The 16,079-nt window shown below is 42.8% G+C and overlaps 1 protein-coding gene across 1 annotated transcript in view; it reads left to right on the forward strand.

The window, feature by feature from the left end:
* LOC120060873 (protein kinase C zeta type-like) overlaps positions 1–9,475 on the forward strand; it is a 136,396-nt gene extending 126,921 nt beyond the window's left edge. Inside the window, exon 19 of the mRNA XM_039010280.1 lies at positions 7,346–9,475. Within this exon, the coding sequence (XP_038866208.1) occupies positions 7,346–7,433 (88 nt within the window). The 3' untranslated portion in view covers positions 7,434–9,475. The remainder of the gene's footprint in view (positions 1–7,345) is intronic.
* The last annotated feature ends 6,604 nt before the right edge of the window (positions 9,476–16,079 follow it).

Genomic DNA, 16,079 nt, shown 5'->3' on the forward strand with positions numbered 1-16,079 from the left:
ACTGATTATACCAAGCATTAGGAACACCTTCCTAATATTGCGTTGTACCCCCCCCCCCCCTTTTGCCCTCGAACAGCCTCAATTAGTAGGGGGAATGGACTCTACAAGGCAAGGTGTCGAAAGTGTTTCACAGGGATGCTGGCCCATGTTGACTCCAATGCTTCTCACAGTAGTGTGAAGTTGGCTGGATGTCCTTTGGGTGGTGGACCATTCTTGATACACACAGGAAACTGTTGAGCATGAAAAACCCAGCAGTGTTGCATTTCTTGACACAAACTGGTGTACCTAACACCTACTACCATACCCCATTCAAAGGCACTTAATTTTTTTGTCTTGCCCATTCACCCTCTGAATGGCACACATACACAATCCGTGTCTCAAGGCTTTAAAAAAAACGTATTTAACCCATCTCCTCCCCTTCATCTACACTGATTGAAGTGGATTTAACAGGTGATATCAATAAGGGATCATAGCATTCACCTGGTCAGTCTGTCATGGAAAGAGCAGGTGTTCTTAATGTTTTGTATACTCAGTGCATAACGGTCATTCAAAGTCATCAATAGTCTATGATAGTAGTGGTGAAGATCTTAAAATTGAACAACCAGAGAGCATTCGCCACCTGAGAATCTGCAACATAAGTGTCAACATCTTATATTGTAACAGCTATCCACGTTTCTTCAGTCTGTTTACGAGTGGTACTATGCAACGTCCCTGACTCAATGTTTTTGAAAAGAATTGTCTTCAATGAGAAAAAGAAAATGCCCTTGGTTCCAACAATGACTTCTTTCTCCAGTGTATACGCCATGTTTTGATCAATGTGGACATGTTGTCCACAGGGGCTTTGACAGAATCCTTGTTTTAGATTAACTTCAAAAGAATGGGCTGAAAAGATTTGGCATAGCAACAGAGGTGGCTGCTGTCCTACCGAGGGGCTCTGTAGCCAGAGTATGACAAACAAGCCAGGCTTTTCTCCACGGCTGCAGGAAACTATTCCAATGTGTCTAAGCCACATATTACTGGGCTGAAGTTTGTCAACATTTTCATTAAAATCAAATCAAATGTTATTTGTCACATGCGCCGAATACAACAGGTGTAGTAGACCTTACAGTGAAATGCTTACTTACAAGCCATGAACCAACAATGCTGTTTTAAGAAAATACCTCAAAAAAAGTAAGAGATAAGAATAACAATAGCGGGGCTATATACAGGGGGTACGGGTACCGGTGTCGAGGTAATATGTACATGTAGGTAGAGTTATTAAAGTGACTATGCATAGATACTAACAGAGAGTAGCAGCAGTGTAGAAGGGGGGAGGGGGCAGTGCAAATAGTCTGGGTAGACATTTTATTAGCTGTTCAGGAGTCTTATGGCTTGGGGGTAGAAGCCTTTTGGACCTAGACTTGGTGCTCCAGTACCGGTTGCCGTGCGGTATCAGAGAGAACAGTCTATGACTAGGGTGGCTGGAGTCTTTGGCAATTTTTAGCACCTTCCTCTGACACCGCCTGGTATAGAGACCCTGGATGGCAGGAAACTTGGCCCTGGTGATGTACTGGGCCATACGCACTACCCTCTGTAGTGCCTTGCGGTTGGAGGCCGAGCAGTTGCTATACCAGGCAGTGATGCAACCCGTCAGGATGCTCTCGATGGTGCAGCTGTAGAACTTTTTGAGGATCTGAGGACCCATGACAAATCTTTTCAGTCTCCTGAGAGGGAATAGGTTTTGTCGTGCCCTCTTCACGACTGTCTTGGTGTGCTTGGACCATGTTAGTTTGTTGGTGATGTGGACGCCAAGGAACTTGAAGCTCTCAACCTGCTCCACTACAGCCCCGTCGATGAGAATGGGGGCATGCTCGGTCCTCCTTTTCCTGTAGTCTACAATCATCTCCTTTGTCTTGATCACGTTGAGGGAGAGGTTGTTGTCCTTGCACCACACGGTCAGGTCTCTGACCACCTCCTTATAGGCTGTCTCATTGTTGTCTGTGATCAGGCCTACCACTGTTGTGTCAACAGCAAACTTAATGATGGTGTTGGAGTCGTGCCTGGCCGTGCAGTCATGAGTGAACAGGGAGTACAGGAGGTGATTGAGCACGCACCCCTGAGGGATCCCGTGTTGAGGATCGGCGTGGCGGATGTGTTGTTACCTACCCTTACCACCTGGGGGCGGCCCATCAGGAGGTCCAGGATCCAGTTGCAGAGGGAGGTGTTCAGTCCCAGGGTCCTTAGTGATGAACTTTGAGGGCACTATGGTGTTGAACGCTGAGCTGTAGTCAATGAATAGCATTCTCACATAGGTGTTCCTTTTGTCCAGGTGTGAAAGGGCAGTGTGGAGTGCAACAGAGATTGCATCATCTGTGGATCTGTTGGTGCAGTATGCAAATTGGAGTGGGTCTAGGGTTTCTGGTGTGAAACATGTGGGTATTAGACTCAGACAGGGAGAGGTTGAAAATGTCTGTGAAGACACTTGCCAGTTGGTCAGCGCATGCTTGGAGTACACGTCCTGGTAATCCGTCTGGCCCTGCGGCCTTGTTCATATCGGCTGCGGAGAGCGTGATCACAGTCGTCCAGAACAGCTGATGCTCTCATGCATGTTTCAGTGTTACTTGCCTCGAAGCGAGCATAGAAGTTATTTAGCTCGTCTGGTAGGCTTGTGTCACTGGGCAGCTCTCTCGGCTGTGCTTCCCTTTGTAGTCTGTAATAGTTTGCAAGCCCTGCCACATCCGCGAGCGTCGGAGCCGGTGTAGTATGATTCAATCTTAGCCCTGTATTGACGCTTTGCCTGTTTGATGGCTCGTCGCAGGGCATAGCAGGATTTCTTGTGAGCTTCCATGTTAGAGTCCCACACCTTGAAAGCGGCAGCTCTACCCTTTAGCTCAGTGCGAATGTTGCCTGTAATCCATGGCTTCTGGTTGGGGTATGTACGTACAGTCACTGTAGTGACACTTATTGATAAAGCCAGTGACTGATGTGGTGTACTCCTCAATGCCATCGGAAGAATCCCGGAACATATTCCAGTCTGTTCTAGCAAAATTAAATTATACATTGTGGACTAATTTCATGTTAAGGCTCAATGTTTGTTTTCTATTCATTCAGCTTTCTATATAAATGTATTGGCAATCAGAGGCCGTACAAATCAGAAGAAAAAGGCTGAGAACAATACAAATTCTAGGCACTTTGAGGAACATACAGTTTTCAGAATACTTGGAAACTGTGGTACATAAATCTATGTTGTTTCTTTTAAGTCAATTTGAACTTCAAATTCTGTATCCTACCTGCCTTTGTCTGTTTCGAACTCTAACATAGTCCCATCATCTATCCATCTACCCTCAGTATAAGCCCACAGTATAAGCCCACAGTATCTCTGGTGTTCTGACAGCCGAGGTGTGTCAGATCAACCAGAGCTGTACCTCTCATCTCATTAGGGCCAACTGGGGGCTCACACACTTGTCTGGGGTAATTTGCGGCGGGATTTGAGGTTCGCTGTGACAGTCTGCGGGGTTTAGCGTTGGGGAGGAGGAGAAAGAGGTGAAGGGGGGTTGTGAGTTGGCAGCTCTGCCAGTTCAATGGGAGACGAGATCTCAAGCAGGCTTCAAACGCCATGGCATGGCAGCCCCACGGCACTTCAAAAGGAGAGACGCGATGCCTCTCTCTCTCCCTCTGTCTGTGTTGCTCAGGAGAGAGGGGTGATGTCGCCCACTCCTGCCGAGCGGGAGAGGGAGTGATGTAAATCACGCCCCCTCCTCTTCTGTGATGGGTTTGGCAGACGAAAAAAGAAAAGTGAGAGAGAGAGTGAGTGGGAGAAAATGGGTAAACCCTCCTTGTTACGATTTACTTTGCTGCATTAAAAAACCCTAGCTTCCTGAGAGCCCTTGCCAAGGAGCTAGGAGAGAGGGTGAGAGAGAGGATTTCATTTGCTTTTGCCAGCGCCGTGACTTCACCAGTCTTGGAAATGGCGAGTACGGCGAGACCGAAAGCAATAAGGATTCAGTCTTTTCTATGTTCTATGGCTAGCCACAGAGATTCAAAGGCTTTATTTTTTGTCTATAGACAGGGTCGAAATTTAAAAAAATCCCTGGATCTGTATTGTAGGTAGAGTGAGGAGGTTGATTGGATTGGGTCCGTCCCACTTTGTTTTATGAATGCTGTGTGTGTGTGTGGGCACCACCGTGAAATACAAGGCTGTCTGTCTTTCTTTTCCTTGAACCTCATCCACCCACCCCCTCTCTCTCAGCTCCCAGCTCTGACAACCTTTTTCCCCCTCTTATAATTCTTTCTTTCTCCCTTTCCTCCTCTCACTTGGTTCTCATTTTCTCAGTCTCCTTCTCCCCCGCTTTCTCCATCTCGCTCTCGTTCTCTGTGTTGCTCGCTCTCTCCCTCTCTCCGCATCTGGTAGCACTTTTAAGCTGTCTCTGGAAAAAAGGCAACATTTGTGCTAGTGAGCACTCTTGTTTGTTTTGGTTGTGTCCCAAATGTTCCCTCCTCTCTCTGTTTCTCTTTTGTGGTCTTGTGCCTTTCCCCTCCTTTTCTCACTGCCTCAAGTTTTCTGCTACTCGCTGACTTCACTCAAACAATGTTATCTAGCTAGCAGCACCTACTGTGTGCACCCAAGTGTGCTCACAGATAGAATATCCATCGATCATTTTAGGCTGTTTGTATCATTTCAGTTGAATCTTACAGATTGCATTTTCTGGGTGTATTTCAGTGTGTTGAATGGAATTCTAAAGGCATGGTGGTGTGTTAGTGTCTGGATCTAGATTACAATGAGCCGGAGATGAGTCTTCTCCTTAAAACTGGTCTAGGATCAGCTCGACCAACATTAAACCTCACCTCAGCCATTACAGGCAAAATAACCACAACCAAACAGGACCAGTGTTTAAAGACAACCTACATCTCCAGTACGGAAGCCTCTCTATTCCGCTCTCTTTCCCCAGCAAGAGGCCTCCTTCCTGTGGCTCCACCCTCCACTCCTGGGGAGAGCGGTCAGCCTTCTTTACTACGGCAGATGAGGGTTGCATCTCAAATGGCACCCTTTTCGCCTATAGAGTGCACTACTTTTGACAGGACTCTGGTCAAAAGTAGTGCACTAGAACAGGAATAGGGTGCCATTTGAGATGCACAGGAACAACATGTTGCTGTTGTTGGAGAAGCAGCTGCAGCAGAAGCTACGCTCTCAGAGTAGTACATTTATTTTTACACAGCCACTCCAAACCAGTCACACGGTTCACTTCATTTATAGATGATTACCGCTTTGTTAATGGAACCAACCGGGGGCTCAGCTGGGGAGAGAGTAATAAGCACAGGGAGAGTTCACTGATGAGGCAACAACATCCTGTTCTACGTTCTCACATTGTGCAAAGGGATGTTTTTTTTTGCTGGGGTTTAATGGTAGATTTTGTGTGTTTGAACAGTGGTGAGGTTCTTTGAACATTGCTGGCTTGAAATTACTGTAAGCTGCTAGGTGGATCATAGCCTTCCTCATTGGCGCCCTAGTAGTGATGTCCATGTATGACTTGAAATAGGACTATTCTCACCCGACTGCCAAAGATTCCCTATGAATAGGAGAGCTGTAAAGGTAACTCCTGAATTTTGCATGTCTATACCCTTTAAAGACATGCTCCAGAACTCTGGCGACTACTACGTATTTTTTTAAACTTCCCGCTTTGGGCTGGATGTGTCAATGTGTAGTTCACACATGCATAATCTATGAGAAGAATGACTGTCTTACCTCAATTAGCCACGAAATCCCTAGTCTGAAAGCAACTGTTTTTCTGGAAGCTGTGCTGCACTACATTTTCCCCCTCGTGGGCCAGCCCCCTAGCAATTCAAGTTTAACCAATGAGCTTCAGCACTTCACCATTTGAGTGACAGCTAACAAGAGGCACATCATGCACCAACAACATAGCAAGAGAGAAAGCAATGACGTGATGCACATATGTGACATACAGTACCAGTCCAAAAGTTTGGACACACCTACTCATTCAAAGGTTTTTCTTTATTTTTACTATTTTCTACTTTGTAGAATAATAGTGAAGACATCAAAACGATGAAATAACACACTGACCCAACACACCTCCAGGCTGTGTGAGGGCTACTTGACCAAGAAGGAGAGTGATGGAGCACTGCATCAGATGACCTGGCCTCCACAAACACCCGACCTCAACCAAAGTGAGATGGTTTGGGATGAGTTGGACCGCAGACTGAAGGAAAAGCAGAAAAGTGCAAACTCCTTTAAGACTGTTGGAAAAGCATTCCAGGTGTCGCTAGTTGAGAGAATGCAAAGCAATTTTCAGGGACCACTTTTGGCTCCTGAGCGCTACTTTCAGAACTACTGGCTAAAAAGTATACAAAAATACTGGAGAATTGTACCATTGGATTTTTCCATTCCTTCTGCGTCTGTAGATATCAACCATTAGTATGTGTGATTAAGGAGGGCTGACCTAGAGCGGTGTTTGTGAGACAAGGGCAGATCCCGAAGGAGCCCGGAGCTAGGACATTTTACAAAAATGTCTGAATGGTTTGAGCTAGAAACTACTAAAAGCTATATATGCAAATCTGAGACTCACAAACACGCAAATGTAACATATGGCGGTCACATATGTTACACGAGGGTCATTAGAAGGTATGGGGTTCTTCTACATAGATCATAGGAAATCCCAGAATATAGTGTCTATAATATTGTAATAAGTTCACATAGTTGCTGTCGCAAACTCCAAACAGTTGCCACTGACTAGTTGGATATTCATTTCCCAATGAGCCAGCAATTTCTGTACTTACAGCATTCATATAAATTATTTTTTCCCCAGGTTTTTGCTTTGGAGGACCTTATTTTGTTATTGACATTTGTCAATAAAACTCATGAATACAACTATCAAATAGTTTTGATTTCTACTTGTAGCCCTGGTTGTCGTGAAAAGAAAATGGTAAAACACTTCATAGTGAGGCTAAATATAAGGGCTGGACATGCAGGTAAATGAAAGTCAGATAAATGAAAAGCTGATTTTTGCTGGGGTCTCGGGACTGATCGGGTAAAAGCAACACATATAGCCACGAAAACCATGAAACACAGGAAACCAACAGATACACAATTTGTGAGTAGACAACGAGTCACGCGGCTATATTTGAAGATGAGTGTCTGACATGGGAAGCGAACCGGCGATGTTTGGAGCCGTAAGCTGCTACCCTCTCGTGAACATATGCCACGTCGCCTCCCTACGTATAACTATCTTGCATAAATGTCTAGAAAATAAGTCTAAAGCTGCCAATCAGGCTAAAGTAGCACATTGTAGCATTTTTTATTTGTTCTGAGTTAAAATGACCCTTTTCCCATTCTCTCTCTCTCCTCTCCCAGGGACGTCATCAAGAGAATAGACCAGTCCGAGTTTGAGGGATTTGAATACATCAACCCTCTGCTGCTATCCGCAGAGGAGTCTGTATGAGGGAGAAGAGACCTCTTCTCCCACCTGTGTCTGTCCACCCCCTCTCAGCCAAATCTATGAACAACTCCCTCTGGGATGGAGGGAGGACAAGAAACTCCCGGCTTTGCACGAGGTTCGAGGACATGAGTGCGAAAATGATACTTTTCTTTTCTTTGTGGATCCCCCATAATGCATTGCATTATTTTGTCACCTGGGAAAAACTATTTGGAGGTGGTCAACATAAAAAAGGACACAGGAACATTCCCAAAACTTGGTTGTTGATTGTCTTCACGTTTTTTGTTTGTTTCCCCAACAACTCCCTCTCTGTGTCAGCAGCACGGCTGGCTATGTCATTTCAAAAACAGAAAGCGACTTCATTCTGTGCCTGCCATCGTAAAACAGATTTGACAGTCCCGCCCCTCGCATCCCTGGATGGAATATGACAGTTCTACGACTAGAACTTGAAGTTATGTGCACTTTGTTTTGTTAATTCATTTTTTAAAGTTTTTTAACTTGTAGGAGGCTCCGCTGCCTCGAGCATAATAAGAATGTACAATGACGAAGGAAAAAATGATGATACAAGTTAGTGTATTATAATGTAGGTAGCAACTCCAAATTGATGATGCCTTTCTATTGATGCAAAGTGGCACGTTTTATTCATGACCATGAACTTTCTTTTTGTTTGTTTTCCTCAGCATTGATTTTCATTAACAGAAAAAAAACTGAGACGAAAGTTTATTTTTATTTAAGAAGTGCCTCAAAGATCCAATCTACACCATGTTTCTGATTGCACTTATCGATTGTTCCAATTCCTTTCAGCTGCCTGGTGGGTTGGTCAGTTGGTGAAGAAAGCCAGTGGAACACATCGCGCATACAGACCAAGGGCCTCATTTCTAAAGTGTTTTTGTGCACAGATTTTATTGTAAATTGCGCATACACGTAAATGTAAATTATGCCAATGTTTTAAGAGTTAAATCTTGAACAACCTTGAGCTTGACAAGAAAATATGCAGTAGGAAGCATTTTTGTAGATCATCCAATACCCTGATAGCACAAAGATTCAAACTATCATCTGTCGGTCAACAGAATTTTGAAGGATAGTGCATCATCCTCAGCACTGAAGTATGGGCAACTGTAAGTCTGTATACTTCAAACTTGAGAAGTCTATGTTGCCATAGTCCTTTACCATTCACAGCATATAAAAATGTAGTTGATCACAATAGATGCTGAGTGAAAGCAGTTTAATGGGGAAATATTTTTAAAGAACCACTGAACACGCTGTTTGGCACGTGTGTTTTTCTGTTGCTCATTAGAAAAACGAGATTTCAGTCTTCCTGACCGATTCTACGTTTGAGGAATGTTTATCCCCATGAGACACTGTAGCCTAGTTCCCTTCCTCAAAATCCCCAGAATTAATCTAAGATAACTAAAGAAATCTGTAATTAATGTTGATGTTTGTGAAGAGGATGTTTTAGTTGTGCAACTTTACATCCAGGGCAGTATTTCTGAAGTAAAACAAATGTGCGACATGTTGTCTTAAATAAACAAAGTCAGAGCTGCTGGGCAGGTCTGTCTCACTGTCTACGCTATTGGATAGAGAGAAATCACTGCAGCTGTTCACCCCATGTTAGTGGGCAAATGGACATTGTCAAATCAAAACCCAACCTTCATTTACCCGTTGTGACGCACGGATGTTCCAAACTCCGTTTTAGACGAGACTGACTTTATGACCAAAATTATCCTATTTACACGAGTCAATTTTGACACTAGAATAACTGTTTCTGACTCATATCGGTGCCACATAGGCCGTTTTCAAGGGGATTCGTTGCTTTTTAAAGGCAGTCGCTCTTTAAATTGTGCATACTAACACTTTGAGAACTGATTGAATGCTTAAATTTAGTATAGCAACTGATTTTATAAATGAGGCCCAATGTCTTAGGTAATCCAAATGGTTAAATCTTTAAAAAGGAATGAACGTTATGGAGCACAGTAGCCAGCCATGGTTCTGATGAAAACATGGTTACTCTTACCATTCGGTTGAAATACCAACCTGGTCTCAGAGCATTTCGTATTATTCTGTATGTAAATCTGAGAATCCATTTAGTGTATGGTACAGTTGAAGTCGGAAGTTTACATATACTTAGGTTAGAGTCATTAAAACTCGTTTTTCAACCACTCCACAAATTATTTCTTGTTAACAAACAATAGTTTTAGCAAGTCGGTGAGGACATCTACTTTGTGCATGACACAAGTAATTTTCCCAACAATTGTTTACAGACAGATTATTTCACTTAATCACAATTCCCATGGGTCAGACGTTTACAAACACTAAGTTGATTGTGCCTTTAAACAGCTTGGAAAATTCCAGAAAATGATGTCATGGCTTTAGGAACTTCTGATAGGCTAATTGACATCATTTGAGTCAATTGGAGATGTACCTGTGGATGTATTTCAAGGCCTACCTTCAAACTCAGTGCCTCTTTGCTTGACATCATGGAGAAATCATCCAAGACCTCAGAAAAAAAAATTGTAGACCTCCACAAGTCTGGTTCATCCTTGGGAGCAATTTCCAAACGCCTGAAGGTACCCCGTTCATCTGTACAAACAATAGTACGCAAGTACAAACACCATGGGACCAAGCAGACGTCATACCGCTCAGTAAGGAGACGCGTTCTGTCTCCTAGAGATGAACGTACTTTGGTGCGAAAAGTAAAAATCAATCCCAGAACAACAGCAAAGGACCTTGTGAAGATGCTGGAGGAAACAGGTAGAAAAGTATCTATATCCACAGTAAAACGAGTCCTATATCGACATAACCTGAAAGGCCGCTGAGTAAGGAAGAAGCCACTACTCCAAAACCGACAAAAAAGCCAGACTATGGTTTGCAACTGCACCTGGGGACAAAGATCGTACTTTTTGAGAAATGTCCTCTCGTCTGATGAAACAAAAATAGAACTGTTTGGCCATAATGACTATTGTCATGTTTGGAGGAAAAAGAGGGATGCTTGCAAGCCGAAGAACACCATCCCAACCGTGAAGCACGGGGTTAACAGCATGTTGTGGGGGTGCTTTGCTGCAGGAGGGACTGGTGCACTTCACAAAATAGATGGCATCATGAGGAAAGAAAATTTTGTGGATATATTGAAGCAACATCTGAAGACATCAGTCAGGAAGTTAAAGCTTGGTCGCAAATGGGTCTTCCAAATGGACAATGACCTGAAGCATACTTCCAAAGTTGTGGCAAAATGGCTTAAGGACAACAAAGTCAAGGTATTGGAGTGGCCATCACAATGCCCTGACCTCAATCCTATAGAAAATGTGTGGGTAGAACTGAAAAAGCATGTGCGAGCAAGGAGGCCTACAAACCTGACTCAGTTAAACCCGCTCTGTCAGGAGGAATGGGCCAAAATTCACCCAACTTATTGTGGGAAGCTTGTGGAAGGCTACCCAAAACGTTTGACCCAAGTTAAACAATTTAAAGGCAATGCTACCAAATACTAATTGAGTGTATGTAAACTTCTGACCCACTGGGAATGTGATGAAAGAAATAAAAGCTTAAACAAATCTCTATTATTCTGACATTTCACATTCTTAAAATAAAGTGGTGATCCTAACTGACTTAAAACAGGCAATTTTTACTAGGATTAAATGTATTTGGCTAAGGTGTATGTAAACTTCTGACTTCAACTGTATGTATTAATTTTTGGATGTCCATCACCCATTTCGTATGATATGTTACGAATTTCTATTCGTTACCAATTTGCAAAATGTACAATATATTACCAATTTGCTATACGTACAATATGTTACGAATTCTAGATAGGTGGCTAATGTTCGTTAGCTAGGCTAGGGGTTAAGTTAAAGTGTTAGGGGAAGGGTTAGCTAGCATGCTAAGTTGTTGCAAAGTAGCTAAAGAATAGTAGGCAGTTAAAGTTGCTAAAGTTTTCCGTTATGAGATTCAAACTCGCAACCTTTGGGTTGCTAGTTGTTCGCGTTACACTTCCACCCCGACCAACCACATTTCGGTATGGCCTTAAGTAACCATAGCAAATGTAACATATCATACTAAATGGAGTGTCTTGGATTTACATACAGAATAATACGAAATGCTCTGAGACCAGGTTGTAAACACAGTATAGAGCTACATCACGCCTGAATGATCGAATCTTTTAAGTTATTGTCTGCATACACTAGTGCACAATGTGACAAACCGTGTTGGATGTCTGTAACTGGCAGGCTGGTGATTTGGAGTTTGCTACACTGATTCTAATGGTTCAGTTCAGGACTGGACATGGTGGTGGGGGAAGACATTGTCAAAGTGTACATGCTGACCTGCACTACAACTGACCTGGGGTTAGTGAATAGGCAGAGCTCTACTGTAGGTTTTAGCAATGTTTCATGCGCACACACACACACACACAGATAATGTTGTGTGTACATATGTACATCCTTAAGGGAGGAAATTAATCAGGAAAGTCTAATATCATCCATACTAGACCCTTGAAGTGCATAAAGAAAAGATAACTTACTTCCCATATCAAATAAGGAACCAGTAGTATCTTAAATTGAGAGATCTAATGAAGTCCACAATGCATTGCCATCAATTAATAATTCAACACATTCAGTGCAGAGATAAGACTCTCCCCTTTTAAGCGAAATAACAATTTGCCTCTTAAATCCCCAGCGAAAATGAGCTTTGAGATTAGAACGTTTGTGTTTCCTAGAGAAATGAAAAAGCCCTCTTGGATGGGAATTATTTGATGAAATCTGACCCGCATTAATTTGATAACGGAGTAATAAGATTAATTAGATAATCCCAAGTTAAAGGGCTTCAATTAGCTGGCACGCCAATATGTGGGTGAAAAGAAGGATGGAGGGAGACTGAGGGAGAGGGAGACAGAGAGAGATAATGAAGCTGTGGCATATTCACCGATTAGTCGCAAACTCGAAAGCACACACACACACACTTTTCAAGGACCAAGATTCTCTTCATCCACGTAAGGGGAGGTTAAACTTTTTCAAAGCCATCTCACTTTCGACAGCACATCAGTGTCACCATTTTTTGTTTTATTTATGAACTGTGTTTTATGTTGAACTCACAGGAATACATTCACTTGACATTGTCTCTTGAGGGACCAAAGGATGAACTGAACCGGTAGTTCTTGAAAATGTTCCTAACGCTACAGCAACGGCCATTAAAACCAGAAAAAGGGTTCATTTCAATTGTATTTCCTTGATTCCTCGCCTCCTCTCCTTCTAAAAATGCATTGGAGCAGAAGATCGGAAGTTCCTCCCAATACAATTGAGATCCACTCAGAGTATCTGTAAAAAAAAAAACTTAGTCCATGATTTGTGTTCTAACATGTTTGCTGGTTGGATGTGCTTAATTCTGCTTTAACTCATCTCTGTAAATATCTGTAATTATTAAAAACAAAAATGGTTTCCCGTGAACTGATCCCGTGCTTTTTTTTCTATTTTTTTCCCCCAGCAACATGAGGAAATCTTTCCACGCTCAATATTTGTCTCTGCAGTTGCTTTGGAAGAAACCCTGCAAAAATTGGAAAAGCCTAGTTGTTAGATCTCTGGTCGCTAGTTTTAATGAATCAAAATTTTTGAAAAGCACATTTATTACTCATTCATAATTATTGCCATGCGGTTTCCTTGTGTGTTAATGTTCTATCCCATAGAAAAAAATGATTAAAGCTATAATCTTTAGTTACATCCATTTTTGGACAAACATTTCTAAAAAACTGTTTTTGCTTCGTCATTATGGGATATTGTGTGTAGATTAGAAGAAAAACGAATATTTAATCAATTTTAGAATAAGGCTGTAATGTGGAAAAAGCCAAGGGGTCTGAATACTTAACGAATGCACTGTATACCCATTGATTCTTAAAGAATATAACTTGTAAATGCCTCATGGGCTTAGTTCAACTGTCATACCCCATCAGCACCCAAAATATAAGCTTGTTTTACTCCAATGTTTGTAAACAAACACTTTATAGACTCAAATCATGGTTAAAACTGTAATGTTTATCATTAGGGCTGGCACAATTACCGCATACTGTGTGTGGAACGAAGACTGAAGACGGGACGGCCGGGCATTCATGTGGTTGAGTCCGTTTCTGCGGTAACATGGACTCTTAACGTAATGAAACTTTGTTGCTCCTTGCTGAAACAAGCAAGGTGTAGCAAACAAGTCTTCGGTTACCTAAGCAACACCCCCCTCCCTGCAGCAGCAGCACACATAGAAATATAATGAATAGGCCTCCCGAGTGGTCTAAGGCACTGCATCGCAGTGCTAGCTGTGCCACTAGAGATTCTGCGTTCGAGTCCAGGCTCTGTCGCAGCCGGCCGCGACCGGGAGGCCCATGGGGCGGCGCACAGTTGGCCCAGCGTCGTACGGGTTAGGGAGGGTTTGGCCGGCAGGGATATCCTTGTCTCATCGCGCACTAGCGACTCCTGTGGCGGGCCGGGTGCAGTGCATGCTGACACGGTCGCCAGGTGTACGGTGTTTCCTCCGACACATTGGTGCGGCTGGCTTCCGGGCTGGATGGGCATTGTGTCAAGAAGCAGTGCGGCTTGGTTGGGTTGTGTTTTTCGGAGGACGCATGGCTCTCGACCTTCGCCTCTCCCGAGTCCGTACGGGATTTGCAGCGATGAGACAAGACTGTAACTATTGGATACCACGAAATTGGGGAGAAAAAAGGGGTGAAAAATACAAAAAAATATATATAATGATTAGAACGGGCTTGGAAACTCTAACCCTGGCAATTTGGTCTGATAAACTCATGGGTACACTCGCAATGACTACCTGGTATTGTGATGCAATCATTTCCATGGTAATGAAGACTGTTCATTCAAATTGTTAACCAGAGCCATATATTTTGGGTGTGTTTGTAAATTCACTCTGGCTATCTACGCTGATTTCAGAGCACTCTCGTCTGAGTGTGCCAGAGTGCAGAATAACTGATGAATTTACGAACGCGCAACGACCATTGAATATAACCGGTGTCAGTAAACGACAGGCAAAAAAAGAAATTCATTGTTGCCAGCAGCACAGTTAGTCCTTAAACTCTAGATAACATGAAAACAGCCTAACCAGCTCTGCTAGGTCAAGTAAAATGGTCAGAGTGAGGTGTTCTCTCATGTGTCTGCAAGTAGCTAGGAAGCTAGCCACCTTTAGCCAGTTAGCTTGGGTGCTTGACTGCTGTTGAGGTCAGAAGGCTCTGATCAACCCTACTCCTCCGCCAGTGTCCATTGCGAAACACTCTGAATTTATGAACAGACAATCTGACAACACTCAATTTACGAACGACCCAGAGTGAACTCTGATACACTGGAGGTCATTTACAAATGCAGCTTTAGAGAGTTAGAATATTGAATTTTGTTCTAATTTTAGACATTCAGTTACAAAGCATTGTTTAAATATTACCCATGTAATGTTAATGGGGAGGTAACATGGCTGCCATAGAATGTTGTAGTGTCATGTTAAAAGCATCATAATTCATTCTGGAGATTCAGTTTTAGTTAATGTTCCCCATGTAATGTTAATGGGGCAGTTACATGGCTGCCATAGAATGGTAAAGTGTCATGTTGATGAAGAGTCTAGTGACGAGGGCTACTCTGGGAACCAGTCGTGTAGCTACTGGACTTGTAGCACCCACTTTGGTGATACCTCAGCAGCTCTGGGCACCGGAAAGCAGCCACACATTTTACTGCTTCTCCCATTCCTCTCAAGCTTCTGGTGACTCCTCAATTGATGTTTTCAAAAGACCAGGAACTAGCAGCCAGTTTAAACAAAAAAGCTGGTACGGTGTCCTGATGCATCATTCAAAGAAAAAACAATTAGCTAGCTAGCTGGTTAGCTAGCCCAGCCAAAAATAGTTGACCTAACCAGCAGAAATATGCAATAAAACTCAATGTTATCAAAACAAAACAGCAGATTAAAAACCACAAACTTAAATAATGAAATATGTACAGTGCCTTGAGAAAGTATTCATACCCCTTGACTTATTCAACATTTTGTTGTTACAGGCTGAATTCAAAATGTATTAAAACAAAAATAACCCATCTACAGTCGTGGCCAAAAGTTTTGAGAATGACACAAATATTAATTTCTACATAGTTTGCTGCTTCATTGTCTTTAGATATTTTTGTCAGATGTTACTATGGAATACTGAAGTATAATTACAAGCATTTCATAAGTGTCAAAGGCTTCTATTGACAATTACATGAAGTTGATGCAGAGAGTCAATATTTGCAGTGTTGACCCTTCTTTTTCAAGACCTCTGCAATCGGCCCTGGCATGCTGTCAATTAACTTCTGGGCCACATCCTGACATAATCAATGCTTGGAGTTTGTGGGTTTATGTTTGTCCACCCGCCTCTTGAGGATTGACCACAAGTTCTCAATGGGATTAAGGTCTGGGGAGTTTCCTGGCCATGGACCCACAATATTGATGATTTGTTCCCCGAGCCACTTAGTTATCACTTTTGCCTTATGGCAAGGTGCTCCATCATGCTGGAAAAGGCATTGTTCGTCACCAAACTGTTCTTGGATGGTTAGGAGAAGTTGCTCTCGGAGGATGTGTTGGCACCATTCTTTATTCATGGCTGTGTTCTTAGGCAAAATTGTGAGTGAGCCCACTCCCTTGGCTGAGAAGCAA

This window comes from Salvelinus namaycush, chromosome 16 (genome assembly GCF_016432855.1).
Source record: "Salvelinus namaycush isolate Seneca chromosome 16, SaNama_1.0, whole genome shotgun sequence".
NCBI lineage: Eukaryota > Metazoa > Chordata > Actinopteri > Salmoniformes > Salmonidae > Salvelinus > Salvelinus namaycush.